This window comes from Eurypyga helias, unplaced genomic scaffold (genome assembly GCF_000690775.1).
Source record: "Eurypyga helias isolate BGI_N326 unplaced genomic scaffold, ASM69077v1 scaffold6818, whole genome shotgun sequence".
Lineage (NCBI taxonomy): Eukaryota > Metazoa > Chordata > Aves > Eurypygiformes > Eurypygidae > Eurypyga > Eurypyga helias.
This window is the reverse complement of record NW_010266197.1, coordinates 38,454-53,699: the sequence shown is the minus strand read 5'-3', so window position 1 is coordinate 53,699 and position 15,246 is coordinate 38,454. Positions and strand designations below refer to the sequence as shown.

Below are 15,246 nucleotides of genomic sequence, written 5' to 3'. Positions count from 1 at the left end.
TTTCCCTACTCACTTGATATAAGTGGAAGAGCCCATTCTCCCTCAAGAACAAATTCAGGGCAGATGCATAATTTTGATGTGCTGCATTTGACTTCTAAAGGACCTTTTTCCTCCAAGAAGGAGAAACGGTAGCAGGAACCCAAAAAAACCCATTGTCTCATTTATCATTCTGTGAATAAACACTTTCATCTTTCTGAACTACTAGTAGAGAAAAGGGAAAGAAAATGCTTCTGCCCCTTTTGTTTTTTTGGTGAGGTATCAATTACATTTAACAAAGGTAGACACATCCTGTGAATTGAATGCTTTGTCATGGGTAGCAACATTTAGCGGCTTGCCTACACACCAGACCTAGTATGCATTTATTTAACTTGGAACTGGGAATGCTTACATAGAATTCAAGTCTCTGTAAGAAATAAGATGAATGTGTAGGCTCTAGGCTGGAAAGATGCTGGAGAGCAATGAGTGTCAAATAATGTCAGAATAATTTTTCTTAGGTGAGAGCCATCTAGGAACCTCATCTCTGTCATGGGAGCAGCCCCATATGTCCTGCTACAGAGATGCATTTTTAAGCAAAAATAATAATGCCTTCAGTGTCAGGACTTGGATAGGCACACACAGTGAGTACAGCTGTATGCACAGACGTCTAAGTCTTCTTGAAAACAGACAAATAAGGCACAAAACAGTTGGGATCGTACAGGCACTCATGCCTGTGGGGTCATGCTATCTGAAGCGATAACTGTTTACTGAAGTTCACTTGAGTAAGGGCATAACTTACACTCAAGCCTTTGGTAAATATCTCATGGAGGGCAGAGTGGCTCAGAAGAAGCCATGGATGGATATTTTGTAGTGGTCGGCTGGCAGCCCAAAGGCAAAATAGCATGTGGCTTCTCATGTGGAACAATTCTGCCACAGGATGTGCTGAGCTTTACACTGTGTTTGGAGGTAGCAGTCATGCAGCTATGAGCACATTTAAGGTCTTTATTGATTACAAAATTGGTATATATATCCATTTATCTTCTAACTTCCTTGCCCAAATTCTTGCATAGAAAAATTTGATCAGCAAGAATGAGTGTTCTCTTGTTGCTTTAAAATACTCTATTATCTTGGTTTATTATGTGCTTTGCTTTAAAGGGTGATGTGCAACCTACCTAATCATGGGTAACTAAGTACACTAGCCAATATCATGCATATAAGGACCTCTATTTCTAGGTGGAGATTAGTAGTAAAGGTTTGGGCTTACCCAATGACTAGGAGTTGTCCATGGGTTCTAAATGTGCTGTTGCAGACCTGAGAGCTGAAGAATAAGCTCACGCTTTTTGTACATGCCTCGTCACTTGTGAACATTTACAGTACAGTGAATAAATCTCCTTGTGAGGGCTTCTGCTGGAGGCATTCTTCTCCATCAACTAAAAGGGGAGAAGCTGTTGTCTGTTTTTCTGCCCCTCCTTCCTCTGAAAGAATTTCAGTAGGAAGGAGAAGTAAATCCAAGCTGTTGTCGTTCTCTTGGGAATAGGCACATCCAGGACAAGCGGTTGAGAGGAAGATTTAGTACTGATCAGTCATATTGCATGCACCTTCTGAGACACATTCTCCAGCTGGGTCCTTGAAAGATTGGCACAATAGAAGAGACAGATGTACCAGCATCAAGATAACCTCCTTAGCCCTCCAAAGATTTTTGTTAAAAGTGTTTTCCCATTTGGATTTGTCTTTGTCATGTGTGTCTGATGTGTAACGCAGTTCCAAGTGTTTGCTACGTGTGTCTTCTTGCACCCAGACTGCTGAATGTGAGCTCTGTGGCCTTCTGCTTGGGAGCCTGCGAGAGCAACTCCTGATCTCAAACCGCTCCAGGCAGCAGCTGTCACGCACGCCGGAGCTCCCCTCCTCTCCCACTGCCTTCTGTTAAGCATGTGGGAAAGCCTTACACAGCTGCAGCAGCATTTGAACACTTTCGAAAAATGTCTTGACTTTCTCTCCTTGTTCCCTAAAACGGAGTGCTGGATGTGTTCTTGCTTTATTCGTACTGCTTGGTGCTTCCACCTTTAATGAACGTTAAGAGTACAGCAAAGCAGCCGATTGTGCAGGCTCGGTGTTTCACTAGCTTTTGTTTTCAGAAGATGACTTTAACTGGTTAGCCTTCTCCATCTGGTGTTATTACTTCCAGTGCTGAACAGGGTATTGCCTGGTGATACTTTATTACGCTTGACAATGGTATACGTATTCTAAGCTGAACTTTCCTCTTCCACAGGGAAAACAATTGGAAGTTGGAAACAGCCAGTTTGAATTCAAAGCTCTTGTTGATGAATCTGAAGGAAAATTTTCATTCATGAGTGAAGAGGTAAATGCAAAAATATGATTCACCTACCAAACTTAGTCAGTTCTTATTGTTCTGTTCCAGTGTCCACATGTTTCCAGAAATACAGATGTAATATTGGTTTCCCTCAGAGAAGGAAGTCACCTCTGATGGAGGTGACTGCCTTTGGCAGTAACAGTCAAAGGCAGTAGCTTTGGCTCAGAGCTCCTGGGGTCTCCCTTCAAAGCCCTTGATTTTTCTTCTTGATTTCTCTATCTATGCAATCCATGGATTCATTGAACTGTTCCTGGAGGAATTTGGGACCATTACTCTTTTATTCTTTACTTTTTATGTAATCTGGTGAAATCATTGAGGTTAAAAGATGAAAATTTCAGAGCTTTCCCTCTCCACACTCCAATTCATTATTTTTTCCATTTTACACCTGTAAAAATAGGAGTGGCTACTAGTAGCTATGCTGCTTTCACTGTGGTTTATTTTACAGGGAAAGGAAATAATATTTTTTAGAAAATAGTCTATTTCCCAAGCTCAAAGTTGGACTCACAAACGTTATGCTGACTTTAACCTTTATGTCGTATAAGCTTACTAACAGAGTAGTTTTGAGAATTAATTAGCATTTATGCAGCATTTGAACCTAGCACAAAGCATTTGCTTTATAAAGCTATTGTATTTTTCTTTGCTCTTCTTCTTTCCCACCGGTTGTTATCGCTGCTGTCTTTCAACGTGAGCAGAAGCTCATGTCTTGGAGCATGTGAACCCTGCGCTTTGGCTGTAACGAGGGGGTTGCACTGCAAAAGATGCAAGAGATTTCCCCTCCATGTGGTGCGAGTCTGCCGCATCCACAGAAGTAATGGGGCCAGATGGTGTGGGAAGGGAGAACTCAGCAGGGTCAGCAGTTCTACTTACTGAATCTGAACAGTACCTTTGCTACTTGGATGCTTATAACCAAACGTAAATTAAATTAATGAAAAGCGGGTATTGAGATATTGCTTTCCCTTGGTACTTGGAAATTCTGATTGTGAAGGATTAGGTTCATTAAAACATTTTTCTATAAATGTATTTGGCCAAGACGAAAAAAGGACCATAAGGTTTGGGATAGTTTCTATAACAGTCATGGCGCTGATTATTGAGAATCCTAGAAAACACATGAAATTAACCTAGCCAAATGAAGGTATAAATATCTCTATTGTGTCGTCTTTCCAGTTCTCCTATAGTGCAGATGAGACCCTACGACTTAACTTATCCATAACAGCAGATAAGGTCAAGATTGACAGCAAACTGATGGGTAAGTGTGAAACAGGGGATTAAAGGGAGGTTAATTACAGTAAACAGAAATCTATTCCTTTGTAGTTTGGAGTCACACGAATAAAAATGTTACCTTTGTAGGTTTTACTGGTTTGGATGAAACAATTAAACCTGACAGATCAAAAGTTACTAATACTAGACTCATGAATTAAACATCAATGTTGTATATATTAAAGGCTGTTTTGAATATGCTACCATTATTTTCACGTTTGCTTTTGCTCTGAAGGGCAGTCCTAATAGCGGGGCTGCACACTTCAAACGTACTTAAGTAGTTTGAATTCTTTTGTTTTCCATGGCCACTTCCCTTCCCCAATGCACTTTTCCCCTCCAGTAGCAGAAAGGGGGTCCTTCTCATCGCTGCTTTTATGGACTTCACCTGAAATCTCAACTTTCAGCTGTGTCTCAGCTCAGACAGGTTCTGCAGTCTTTATGTCTGCTGGCCATCAGGAGTACACAGAAACATTCAGGGTGCTTTCAGCTGATCATTCATCTATTTCTATGGCAACAAAAAGTATAGTAAGTGTTTTATAGCACGAAGATTTGGTCTCTGTTATAAATTCCTCTATAAATCTAAACTTCTTCATTTCTTTCAACATACAACGATGAAGCAGTTATGTCTGTGAGCCTAGTCCTGAGCTCAGGTGGGAAAGCTCCATCAAAATCAGCGGAGCAATATCTGGGAGCTGGGACTACCTTACACTCCTTTGGACTGAACTTTGAGGCATAATCTTGCAAAAACTGCAAACCAACACACTTGTTACTTGTGTGATGAGTCAACATCAGGAGAACTAATACTGCTCCCAAGTAATTTCCCCTGCAGATTAAATCTTCACACCATTTTTTTCCATCTGTACGATATTTAAATTTATTCCCTTTCTTATTGGCAGCACAGAAGTGTGTTTTCAGAAGATTTTCCCTGTGGCTCTGTGTGCAGTGTTGAAAGCACTTAAAAGAGGACCTGGCATGAATGTTACAGGGAGGTCATATTAAAATCTCACACTGTCTTAATTTCCATTCCAAAGGCTGTGTTTTTTCAAACTGCAGTATTTTGACCAATATTCCCAACATCTTTTTTCCCAGTGTGGGAAAAACATAGGAGAAAAAAAAAGCTAAATTATTAAACAAACATTATCATTCAAATTGAAATGTAGAACCCTTGCAAGAAGGGAATTGAAAAATTAGCAACAAATGTCTCTTTTTATTATAAAATTTATTTTTTAATCCAGATTTTCTCCTGCTTTTTGATTTTCTTTGCCATATGAAATCCAGAGCCTAATGTTTTTTATGCATCTTGAAAAGAATTGTCTTTGGGTATATGGTTGCTGCTGAGAAGCACCTTTGAACCTGCCAGTGAAAGAACCTTTTCTTTGTGTAACACTTAGTGAATACCAAGTTACGATAACGTTTTTACATCTCAAGCCATCAGGGTTTCTGAACAGTATGAAATCCAGTATATCCCTTTTATCCTTTGTCCTTTTTATCAATGATTTCACAGCTGGCATCTCAAGGTGATGGATAAGAGTCTGAATCTAATGAGTGGCGTGCTGCTGGTACGTTTAATGAGCTGATCAGCGAACGGGGGACACGTTTAATGCTTTAAGGCTCTAGCTTTCTCCGTTGCATTCATGCAACTGGATGTGAGGGATGTCAAGATGTTGCAGTGCTGACATTGTTTACTGAGGGATGGGATGAAAATTACCGTCCAGCTGCTGCAGGATAACAAAGTCATTCAGTAAGCATATTCCCGTGCCACACCAAGTGGCTGTGTGGGTGGGTAACACAGGGTTTAGGAAGGCAAGGGGAAGATTTGTTTAACAACATTACCTGCTCGACTCCATGTGCCATAGCAACCTTCCAGTGTGCTGGATTAAGAAAGCAATTTGGTTTCTGCAAAAGCAATTCACAGGGTAGATGTGAGGAAACTTTACCTTGACGCTGCCCGTACTGTCTCTTCTGCTTATAAAAGCAAACGGCAACGTACCAGGGCTGTCAGTCTGCGGCTTTTCCCCAGCACTGCGTTCACATCCAGCATACAGAGGGAGTAGTTAACACACAAACTATTGAAAATATCGTTTGGGTTGTATTTGTTGCTCAATGACTGCTGTATTGATGTGCTCAGTATATAAAGCAAATGATGCTACTCCTGCTTTGTGCTCATTGGTTCCTTGGGAATTCCAGATAGAGGTTGAAGCAAATGGATGCTCTTTCTCATTGATTCGTTGTTACAAATGCCAAAGTCCCTCAGCTTTGCATAAACCTCCAATGGTGTCTCTACTGATTTTGGCTGGTAAAGCTGCTAGAAATCAGGTGGATATGCTTGTAAGAAGGGTTAAAACCAGGCTCCATCTTGCATTAAGTCTTCAGTGTAATGGAAAGAATGCAACTGTGTTATTTAGTTAAAGACTAGCGGTGAAACTGAATGCTGAGGGTTTTAAATATGCAACATTTAGAGAAAACTGCCCTTATGAGCTTGTGTGCTCTCATGCAAGTGGCAGAGAGACTGTTGCCAAGTTTTGGGCTTCTGTAATAGTGTTCATGCGTAGCAGGGGAATAAGGGCGCTGCTGAAAAATAATGGAAAACCAGCATTCTCATTTTATTTTTTCATTTCAGTAGAAATCTGACATGGTGGCCTCTTGGAATTAGATTGTAAAAGCTACTGCTGCTGCTATTATCTAGGAAGATATCAAGTGCATTGAAATGTTAGTGACTGGAGTGTGGTTTTACTGGTGTCCTTTCTAGGCTCCTGCTCCTCTGAGAATAAAAGCTTTCTTTAAACAGACATTTTTGATGGTCTTTACCATATGCCTTCCTAAATGGATTTATCCTAGTCTCTTGTCCACATCTGATCACCTCTGTTTACTTCGTTTTGCTTCCTGCATGTTTAAGGATGAACCTCCTTTGCAAAAAAACCCCACTGTCACTAAGGGTACCATTTCTTGAGACTCGGTGAGCACGTAAAAGAGCTCATAGCTACTGGAAAGGGGAGGTGTTGAGTCTGTGTCTTGTACTCCCCACTCCCATCTGTGAGCACATTTAACTCTTGAAAGAGCACAAGAGGAAACCTGGATAGTTTTGTGCTCTTCTGGTAAGTTGAGGTGATTTACAAGAAGACCAAACAAGTGGCAGAGCCTTGGTAGCAGAGAGTGAGAGACTGCAAGGCCAGAAAAAAAAGACCAGCAAAGAGTAGGGAGAAGCAGGGATGAAGGGAAGGAGCAGAAGAGGAGGGAGCAAGAAGTTTCCCTCTTCACAGTGATCAGCTCACCTTCCCAGGGAAGCACAGCACTCACCCTGCGTGATCTGTGCAACTTGCATGCTTCCCTTAGAGAAACATGTGGCATCTTTTCAGTCTTTTTTCTTCTGGGCTAGCTCTCAAGTGCATCTTCAAATGTTTTCTTGCAAGCCCAGGCTTGCCGTATGGTGCTGAACCACTCAGCTATGTCTCAAGGCTTTGCATTATTGGGAAGATTAATTTTGTTCAGTGACTGTGCATCATGCTAGAGATTGATAGGGGCCAAAACAATTTTAGTGTCTGTGACAGTTGGTGTGTGGTTCATGAGTAAGAGAGGCTTGACTGTCAGACCTGATTTCTTTGCTCAGAAAAACTAGAATTAAACCCCACTGCAGAATGAATAAGGCATACATCAAGACAGCAGCTCCAGACAAAAGGGAAAACAAAAGGAAGACAATTGAAGATAGAGAAATGAAGAGGTATTGACTTGAACAAAGGATAACACTTCATTAAGTGTTAACTTTCTATTCAGTTCAGGCTTCAGTGATGACTTTGGAAAGCCCCAAATGTCCTGGAAATGACCAACAAGGGCAGCCCTCTTCCTTTAAATACACGACTGGCAGAGGGTCCCACGCTGGCTGATGTCTGCCCCTCACAACACCCATACAGAGCTCATACCCTTCCACATCTGGCTTCTGGTACGCCAGGAGGGTCTGTTCCTTTGAACTAGTCTTTGAAGAGCTGTATAGGCAGATTAATTGAGGATAGTGGAAGAAAGAACGTTCTACTTATATGTTTCGACAATGCCTGAGTGACAAAAATGCAGTTGGGTTCTAGGTAGTTAATTCATAGTCTGCACATGGATAGATTTGAGGTTTTTCTACACAGGGTAAAATATGAGGGGATTTTGGCATCGTTCAGGGTTTCAGTACAGAGTGTGTATGTTCTTCAAACAACTCAACTGAGCAACAGGCAGACTTTGTACATGACATTATCTTTCCTTCCCATAACACACTGAATATCATTGAAACCGAGTCCAGAGGAGGCCCTGAAGTTGATCAGAGGGCTGGAGCACCTCTGCTATGGGGACAGGCTGAGAGAGTTGGGCTTGTTCAGCCTGGAGAAGGAAAGGCTTCCGGGAGACCTTACAGCAGCCTTCCAGTACCTGAAGGGGCTACAAGGAAGCTGGGGGGGGACTTTTTACAAGGGCCTCTAGTGACAGGACAAGGGGGAATAGGTTTAAATTGAAAGCAGGGAGGTTTAGATTAGATATCAGGAAGAAGTTCTTCACGGAGAGGGTGGTGAGGCACGGGAACAGGTTGCCCAGAGAAGCTGTGGATGCCCCATCCCTGGAAGTGTTCAAGGCCAGGCTGGATGAGGCTTTGAGCAACCTGGTCTAGTGGAAGGTGTCCCTGCCCATGGGCGGGGGGTTGGAACTAGATGATCTTTAAGGTCCCTCCCAACCTAAACCGTTCTGTGATTCTGTGAAACAGAAGGAAATGTCTAAGTGCATTTACCGTTCGTATTTCAGTGACTCTGTACAACTGCTCCTATGGACGAAGCGACTGCAGCTTATGCCTCGCAGCCCATCATGACTATAAGTGCGTCTGGTGTGAAGAAGTGGGCAAGCCTAGCAAGTGCCTTTATGAAAAACTCTGTCACGCTCCTCCCACTGACACGTGTCCTCATCCAAAAATCACTCGCGTAAGACTGCTTTTTTTTCTTTCTCTACCAGTGTATTATTTTTCAGGAGAAAGCATCCAAGCAAGCTCATAATGAAAGGCACTTTTTTTTCCTAGGGTGTTAAGTAAGCCTCTGAAATAGCTGCAAGGAAATAATGCCAGTAGTGATCTGTGTGAGAGATTTCTAAAGACTCAAAATAAGAGGCTGAATGGAGTCTTTGAGACTTCTTGTTTTTCAAGCTTTGTCCTCACTGTGCTAGAAGCCAGGCTAGCAGTGTATGCTTAAACGTGGTACTTGATTCTTGAGAATTAGCATGGATGGGGGTTTTTGCTCTCCTGAAGTCTTTTCTACCTGAAATAAGTCTGTAAGAGAGGTTCACTGCTCCCGGAACTGCAAGCACTTAGCAGGCTCATTAACAGACTTCAAACTAGACTTTTAAATAGTATTTAATAAGGGAGCAGGTTGTTTCTGCATCACAGTTTGTTTTCCGGGTGTCGCTGGTATTTTCCAGCCCACACCAGCAAATCTAAATTGCTGCCACACTGGTACCTGTTCTTTGAAACTCAGACACACTGTTTGATGCGAACATATCCCAGTCCATCACAAAATGCAGTAACAGTATGACAGAGGCTGGGAGTCCTAACAGGGAGGTTTCACTCAAATAAGACAGGAACTGCTGAATTCTGAAACCTGTGGCTCAAGCTGAATCTCCCGAGGCTGCACAGTTGGAGGTGCAGGCTGGGTACAGGCAGACCAGCAGCACACTGGATGAGGTTGGCTGTGATGGTGTGTCTGAGAAGAAATAACAGGTAAACAGTTCAAAGTTTGCCAAGGAAATCAAATAGCCTGAAATCTCAACAGAAAGTGTGGAGAAGGATACTTGTGTGATAGCTGTGCCCAGATGAAGGTGATTTGGGTGGCAGGGAAAAGGGAAATTGAGAAAAATGTTTTCACCTGGGATACTGTTTGCACATCATTGTGGGTTAAATACTAAATCCTAAAATATTAGATTTGTCAATGCTTTTGTTGGTTTCAGATTTGAACAAAAAGCTTGGAAATGTCTACACAACCCATTGAGTCATTTTTCAGCTAGTTTATTTATGGGTTGAGTGCAGAGGGATGGCCAGCGGGCAAAAGTTTTAGGAAGTTGAACCAGTGGGAAAACAGAGCAAGTGATTCTGGGCAGCAGCGGCCTTGTATCTGTGCTCAGACTTGCTTAGCTCTAAGAAACTCATCAGATACTAGTGCCCAGGCTTTCAGAAGCTCTATTTGTTTGTCTTCCAATTACTGCTTTTGGGACTGTGCAGTCTCCCGCTGCTTGATGATGAACTTGCAGCCCTCTGCAGCGGAACGCCTGAAAAGGTCTTGCTGGAGGTGCTCCATGTATTACATAGCAAAACTAGTTAGTCTCCCAACAAATATTCAGAGTCCAAGTGCCTGCTCAGGCCATATTTCAATCTGAGAAGGCCACTGCGACTGCAGGATTTTCTCAGTCATCATTTTAATTGTGAATTATGTAATTGGCATCAGCCCATGTGCTGTAGCATCCTACTGTTTGATGTGGTAGGGAAGTCCAAGGGGCTAGAGGACATTATGTGGGGCAGCAGTGTGTGGTAGGACGGTGCAGTCTTCTGACATGAACCTAAGTGGAGAAAATCATGGCAAAAAAAAGGCTGGAAAAGCCTGTGGAATGATTGTGGGAGGATCCTGATCCATTTGCTTTTCAAAATCATAGTGCTTGATTGGAGGAAGCAAACTTAAAAGAGAATAAACACCAGGCAAGGGTTGAGAATAAACACCAGGCAAGGGTTTTGTACATAACAGTCTGCCACAGGAGAGACAAAAGCTGATGAATGCTGGTTCTGAGCTAGCAAGTAATTAATTAACATGAAAAAGTTGAATAGCATGTTTTTGTCCTACAAGAAATATCTTTTTCATTTCAAGTACGGGTGAGTCAAAGTAGCTTTAAATAACATGAAAGAATAACATGGTCACTGCAATATTTAATTTTACTTTTTTTTTTACTTTCCCTCATGCAAACACAGATTGAGCCAAAAACTGGACCACTAAATGGTGGAATTCTTTTGACCATAATAGGATCTAATTTGGGAATAAAAGCAGAAGATGTAAAAAATATAATGGTGGCAGACAAGGAATGTCTTTTCAAAGAGGAATTCTACTCTGTTTCCACAAGGTAATTGCTGGATATTTTTCACAAGATTTTAGAAGATAAAAGGAAATTCTGTGCATTTTTGGGAGAAGGTGATCTTCACTAAAATGTTACCAATAGAAGAAAGTACTAGCGCTATATACCTGCAATATTTCATAGTAACGTGTCTGAGTCTTTATAATTGTTACAGATTCTAATACAGCAACAAATTTATGATAGCATACTACCCTCCTGCTTCTGATGGATTTTTTCCCTTATTTGTTTGAAAAGCTTTCATAAACTATCGCTGCAGATGTCTCAAAATTATTTATTTGTCTTTAAAGGGATCATAGGTGTGCATCTAGTCATTAAAATCTTTGCTAAATCTAAACCACAGTGCAGCCAAGCATATGAGATTTATGGGAAAGTCGGCAAAGCAAGAGGAAGCTTAGATCTTTTTGGTTTAGTCCAGCCACAAAGTTTCTTTCCTGGGGGCAAGGAGGGAGCCTGGAGTTTTGGTTTAGCTTTAGATGACTTCAGTTTTGCTGCAGAGCCAACAAGTCCATGGATGTTGAATTGCCTAAGCAGGTTGGCAGATGTTTTGTGGATTACATGTCACACTCTTAAGCAGTGCCAAAAATGAAAAGATGCCTAAATTCTTGTAGGTATCTAGGTGTTTACTACAGTTTATATCAAGCATCTAAGTTCAAGAGGGAAACTCCCTTTTGATATTAGCTGATAAAAAGCATAGCAGGAAGGTTCAGTAGTAATATTAAGAGTAATGACATTTTAAGCAGTGTGATTTTTCTTTATTCCCTTTTGGTGTTTAAAGCTGCAATTCAAAACCTTGGTGTTTTTTCCCTTAATTTAAAGTGTAAGAGAGTAACTTTTTGCTATTTCTGTGTCATGTTTTGAAGGGACTTTGAGGATACCTAAGTGATTATTTTAGATTTTGAAAAATGTTTAGCTTCAGTCAGTTTGTGGATCAGGCATGTAGAAGCTTCCCAGGCCCCTAGGACTTAGGACTGTATCTATATCTGTATACCTCTTACTGCTTCCCGAATTCACTGCCATCATTCGAGCATTTCATATCCACCACCATGCACAAAATTCCCAACTCTTTTACAGTCATCATTTCCCATTCCCTGGTTTTGGTCTTTGCGAAAGCTGCACTGAATTGCAGCGTAGCCTTACAAGAATTTCCCCAGCCTCTTGGCTTTTTCTAAAGCTTTTTGATATTTTTAAATACATGGAAAGGAGCCAGAACTCAGATGACTAGTTCCTTGTATCATAGCAACATTACTGGTTTCCTAAGCTCTGCCAGTGTGGTAATGGGTGAGAACAAATGCAACTTGCATAATGTCATTTATCAACAAATTAGGGGGTTTTGAAGGATGTTCTCCATTAGGGAAGCCTTGAAAAAGAAGTTATTCAAAATCTCCAAATAGGTATCTAATTTGCTGTCTTGATCTTCATTCTTTTGTTTTATTATTATCTTCTTCAATTAAAAAAAAAAAGTGCCTAGTCTTGCTCCCCTATCCTTCTGCAGTAAAAAGCTAGTCATTTTTAGGAGACAGTTGCTCCCATGGGCAGGAGAGCAGCAAGATTTAAGGCACTTAAGGCTCCTTTCTGGCTCTGTGGTGATTTAATTGTTGGCCTTCGAGAAGTGGTGTTCTCATTCTTTGTAGTTTTCCATTTGTAACGTGGGAGAAGGGAGGCTATGCCAGTGCTGGGGAGGGAACTTTTCTCCCTTAAAATCCCTGTTAACCGTGCTACGGCGTTTCCCACACACACACCCCCCCCAGCCCTGGCCCCCGACTGCTTTCCCTAGCTTGACATATGGTAGAAATTCCAACGAAGGCACCGTTTCCTGTTTCTGCCTGACAAGAAGATACAACTTCCAAGAATACAGTAGAGAGATGATGAGGAACAGACTCAGGCAGCCATACACATGCCAGGACATGCAAGAATTTAGAGAATTTGGTGCATTTGCCAGTACCCAGGCAGAAAAGTCTGGAGTGATCTGCAGAGGGACTCAACAATCCTTTTATTATAAGTCCCGATTTAAGTACATTATACCCAGTAATTTGGGGTTGTTGGTTTGGTTGGTTGTTGGGTGGTGGGTTTTTTTTCTATTTGAGTCCTTTTTTTAAGCACTCGTGCGCTGCTTAAGGAAGCATAATCCTGGAGGAACCATAATCCTGGAGGGGGAAGAGTGAAGGAAATGAGCAGTGATCCTCATAGGGTGTGTCCTATCTGCAACCCCGCCTGCACAAGTTGCAAACATTATATACTTCCTTATCTAACTGTATTATCAGCTCTCCATTAAGCATTTGTCCCAGTCTTCAAGTGTGTCGAATCCTTATTGCATTTTCATGCTTGTGTTCTGCAGATCACCTGTTTGAAATAAAAATTTAAACATCCAAGCTATCAGGCAGCAGCAGTGTTAGTTACGACAGTGTTTTCTCAGCCAGTGTTCCTTTGACCTCTGATTTTGTGTGAGGTGTCTGAGGATTTCTTTTCAGAGACCAATAATTCTAAGGAGATTTTGACTGTAGTTATGAAAATACAGTATTTTAAAGCTGAAAAATAGCAGGATGCACAACAAAAGCATTAGAGCTAAAACACACAATGATATAAGATAGCTGATGGTCTGATTCTTACATCAAGGTGTGGGGGGTGTCCTTTGTTTTTTTTTAACATCACCAGGTCCAATGAAAACCTTGTGTAGGGTTGCAGAGGGTCATCTCTAACTTCTGGGCTGAATTTGAGCCTCCTATAAAAGGCACTTCTACTAATGAACTGCTAAAGCAGCTATGTGTATAGTGCTTAAGTTTCAGTTTCATCTTCCTTTAGATACAAGAATAAAATATTCTTGGGTGTTTTTGTTGGGAATCTGCGGTAGAACTCAAGTACTTTGTGCAGGAGGAAGCAAAGTTAGTGCTTTTCCTGGCGGTGTGTGTGGTAGCTCCCATGTATTGCATTGGTATTGCAGCTGTTAGAAGTAACAGATAAACTTATATTTTTTTCTTGCTAGGATTGTATGTGAAGTTGGACCAATGAATGAAGCAAAACAAGGTGAAATTGAAGTTAACATCAATGGAAAATTAGGTAACTCATCAAGTGAAGTGCAGTTTACATACCAGGTAAGTGCACGTTTTTTTCAGTGACCTGTTTTATACCTTGTGCATGATGAAGTTTGACCTTCATCTGTTGAGCACAGAGCCACTTGTGCTTGTCTTACAAACTTTGTTTCATCAATAGCACTATCATTCAGGTATCTTGTAAAACACTTAACTTGAGCATACAAAAACTGTACCAAAAGCCTATTTTCATCAATAGATCCAGAGTCTCAAAACAGGATGATGTTGTTTGTAATTCAAGTTAAAAAACCATGGTAGTAAAGAAACTGTAATAAACTTACTCAGTAGTGACACAATATCTCTTAAGTGTTACTGTTGAATAGTAAAAAAAAGTGCACTGCAAAAATTAAGTATTCGTTAGACATGCAGTTAGTGCACCATTTTAATCACCAGGTTTAGTCTAGCCGATGTTCTTAATTATGGGAATGGATGCAAGGCAGCTGAAGAATAAGTAATGAAGGTACATTAATGTTTGAATAATTTATTTCATTCAGAAATACGGCATGCGGAGCCACAGACGGTGTGATGTGTGTTTGTTTTACCCATGTGCTTTGTTTTCAGTGTCACTACGAAGGAGAATTCCGTTTGTGTCTTAATTGCTTTAGCCTAAACATGGCCCTGGGTTATAGCTGCTTTACCCTGTGGTTTTAGCAGCAAGTAGCTTTATCTGTGTCTATGAGGTCTTCAAAATTTAATAGAACCTGTGATAGCTGATAGGTTAAATAATTTCTGTCCTCATATTGATACTTTAAATTACACCTATAAACTGTAAATCTATAAGACATAAAGGGTGGGTTAGGCTTTTATCTTCTCCCTTATTTAAACTTCTGTCTCATTAATTTTTGTTGTCTTGTGAGAAGGAAAGGAAGGGACTCGGCAGTAGGAAGTGGAGTAAGTCAAGAATGGCATTCAACTCAGAAGAGGATAGTCTTGTTTCCACAAAACAGGCTAGAAGTATTTTTTCAATAATTTCCAAGCAAATACCTCCTCTCCTTGGTGATATCTCTGCAAACACACCCTTTTTGCTTGAAAATGTCCTCTGTTCCTTTGTGGAAGTGTAGGTTATAGTTAAGTCTTTCTTCATCGATTTCATTCATTTTAACCAGAGAATACAATCATCTCCCATGTTTGTGTGTCTCTAGGATAGAAGCTGTAACAGTAAACTCTGCATGCAATATTTGATGTAAATCAGTCGTTTTGGGTGCATTTTACACGAGTTCTCCTATGCTTCTCCTGTGTGTAAAGATTCCCACGCGGTTTGCGTGAAAACCACATGAAGATGTTATGGAGGGTGTTGAAATGCAAACCGAAACCCCCATGTAGGCTCAAAGCCTGTATGTGAACGTGTGTGGGTGTGATTCCCTGCTCAGCGTGTCTGGGAGGCGAGATAAGCAACCACTGCTTTTGGCCACCTAAGGGAAAGATCCT

At 41.1% G+C, this 15,246-nt stretch overlaps 1 protein-coding gene across 1 annotated transcript in view; it reads left to right on the top strand.

Annotated features, from left to right (window-relative positions):
* The window catches only part of PLXNB2 (plexin B2), a gene marked incomplete at its 3' end in the record, with an annotated part of 70,277 nt that overhangs the window by 17,135 nt on the left and 37,896 nt on the right, over positions 1-15,246 (top strand). Inside the window, exons 10-14 of the mRNA XM_010156981.1 lie at positions 2,246-2,335; positions 3,512-3,593; positions 8,375-8,547; positions 10,572-10,720; positions 13,713-13,821. Of these exons, the coding sequence (XP_010155283.1) occupies positions 2,246-2,335; positions 3,512-3,593; positions 8,375-8,547; positions 10,572-10,720; positions 13,713-13,821 (603 nt within the window). The remainder of the gene's footprint in view (positions 1-2,245; positions 2,336-3,511; positions 3,594-8,374; positions 8,548-10,571; positions 10,721-13,712; positions 13,822-15,246) is intronic.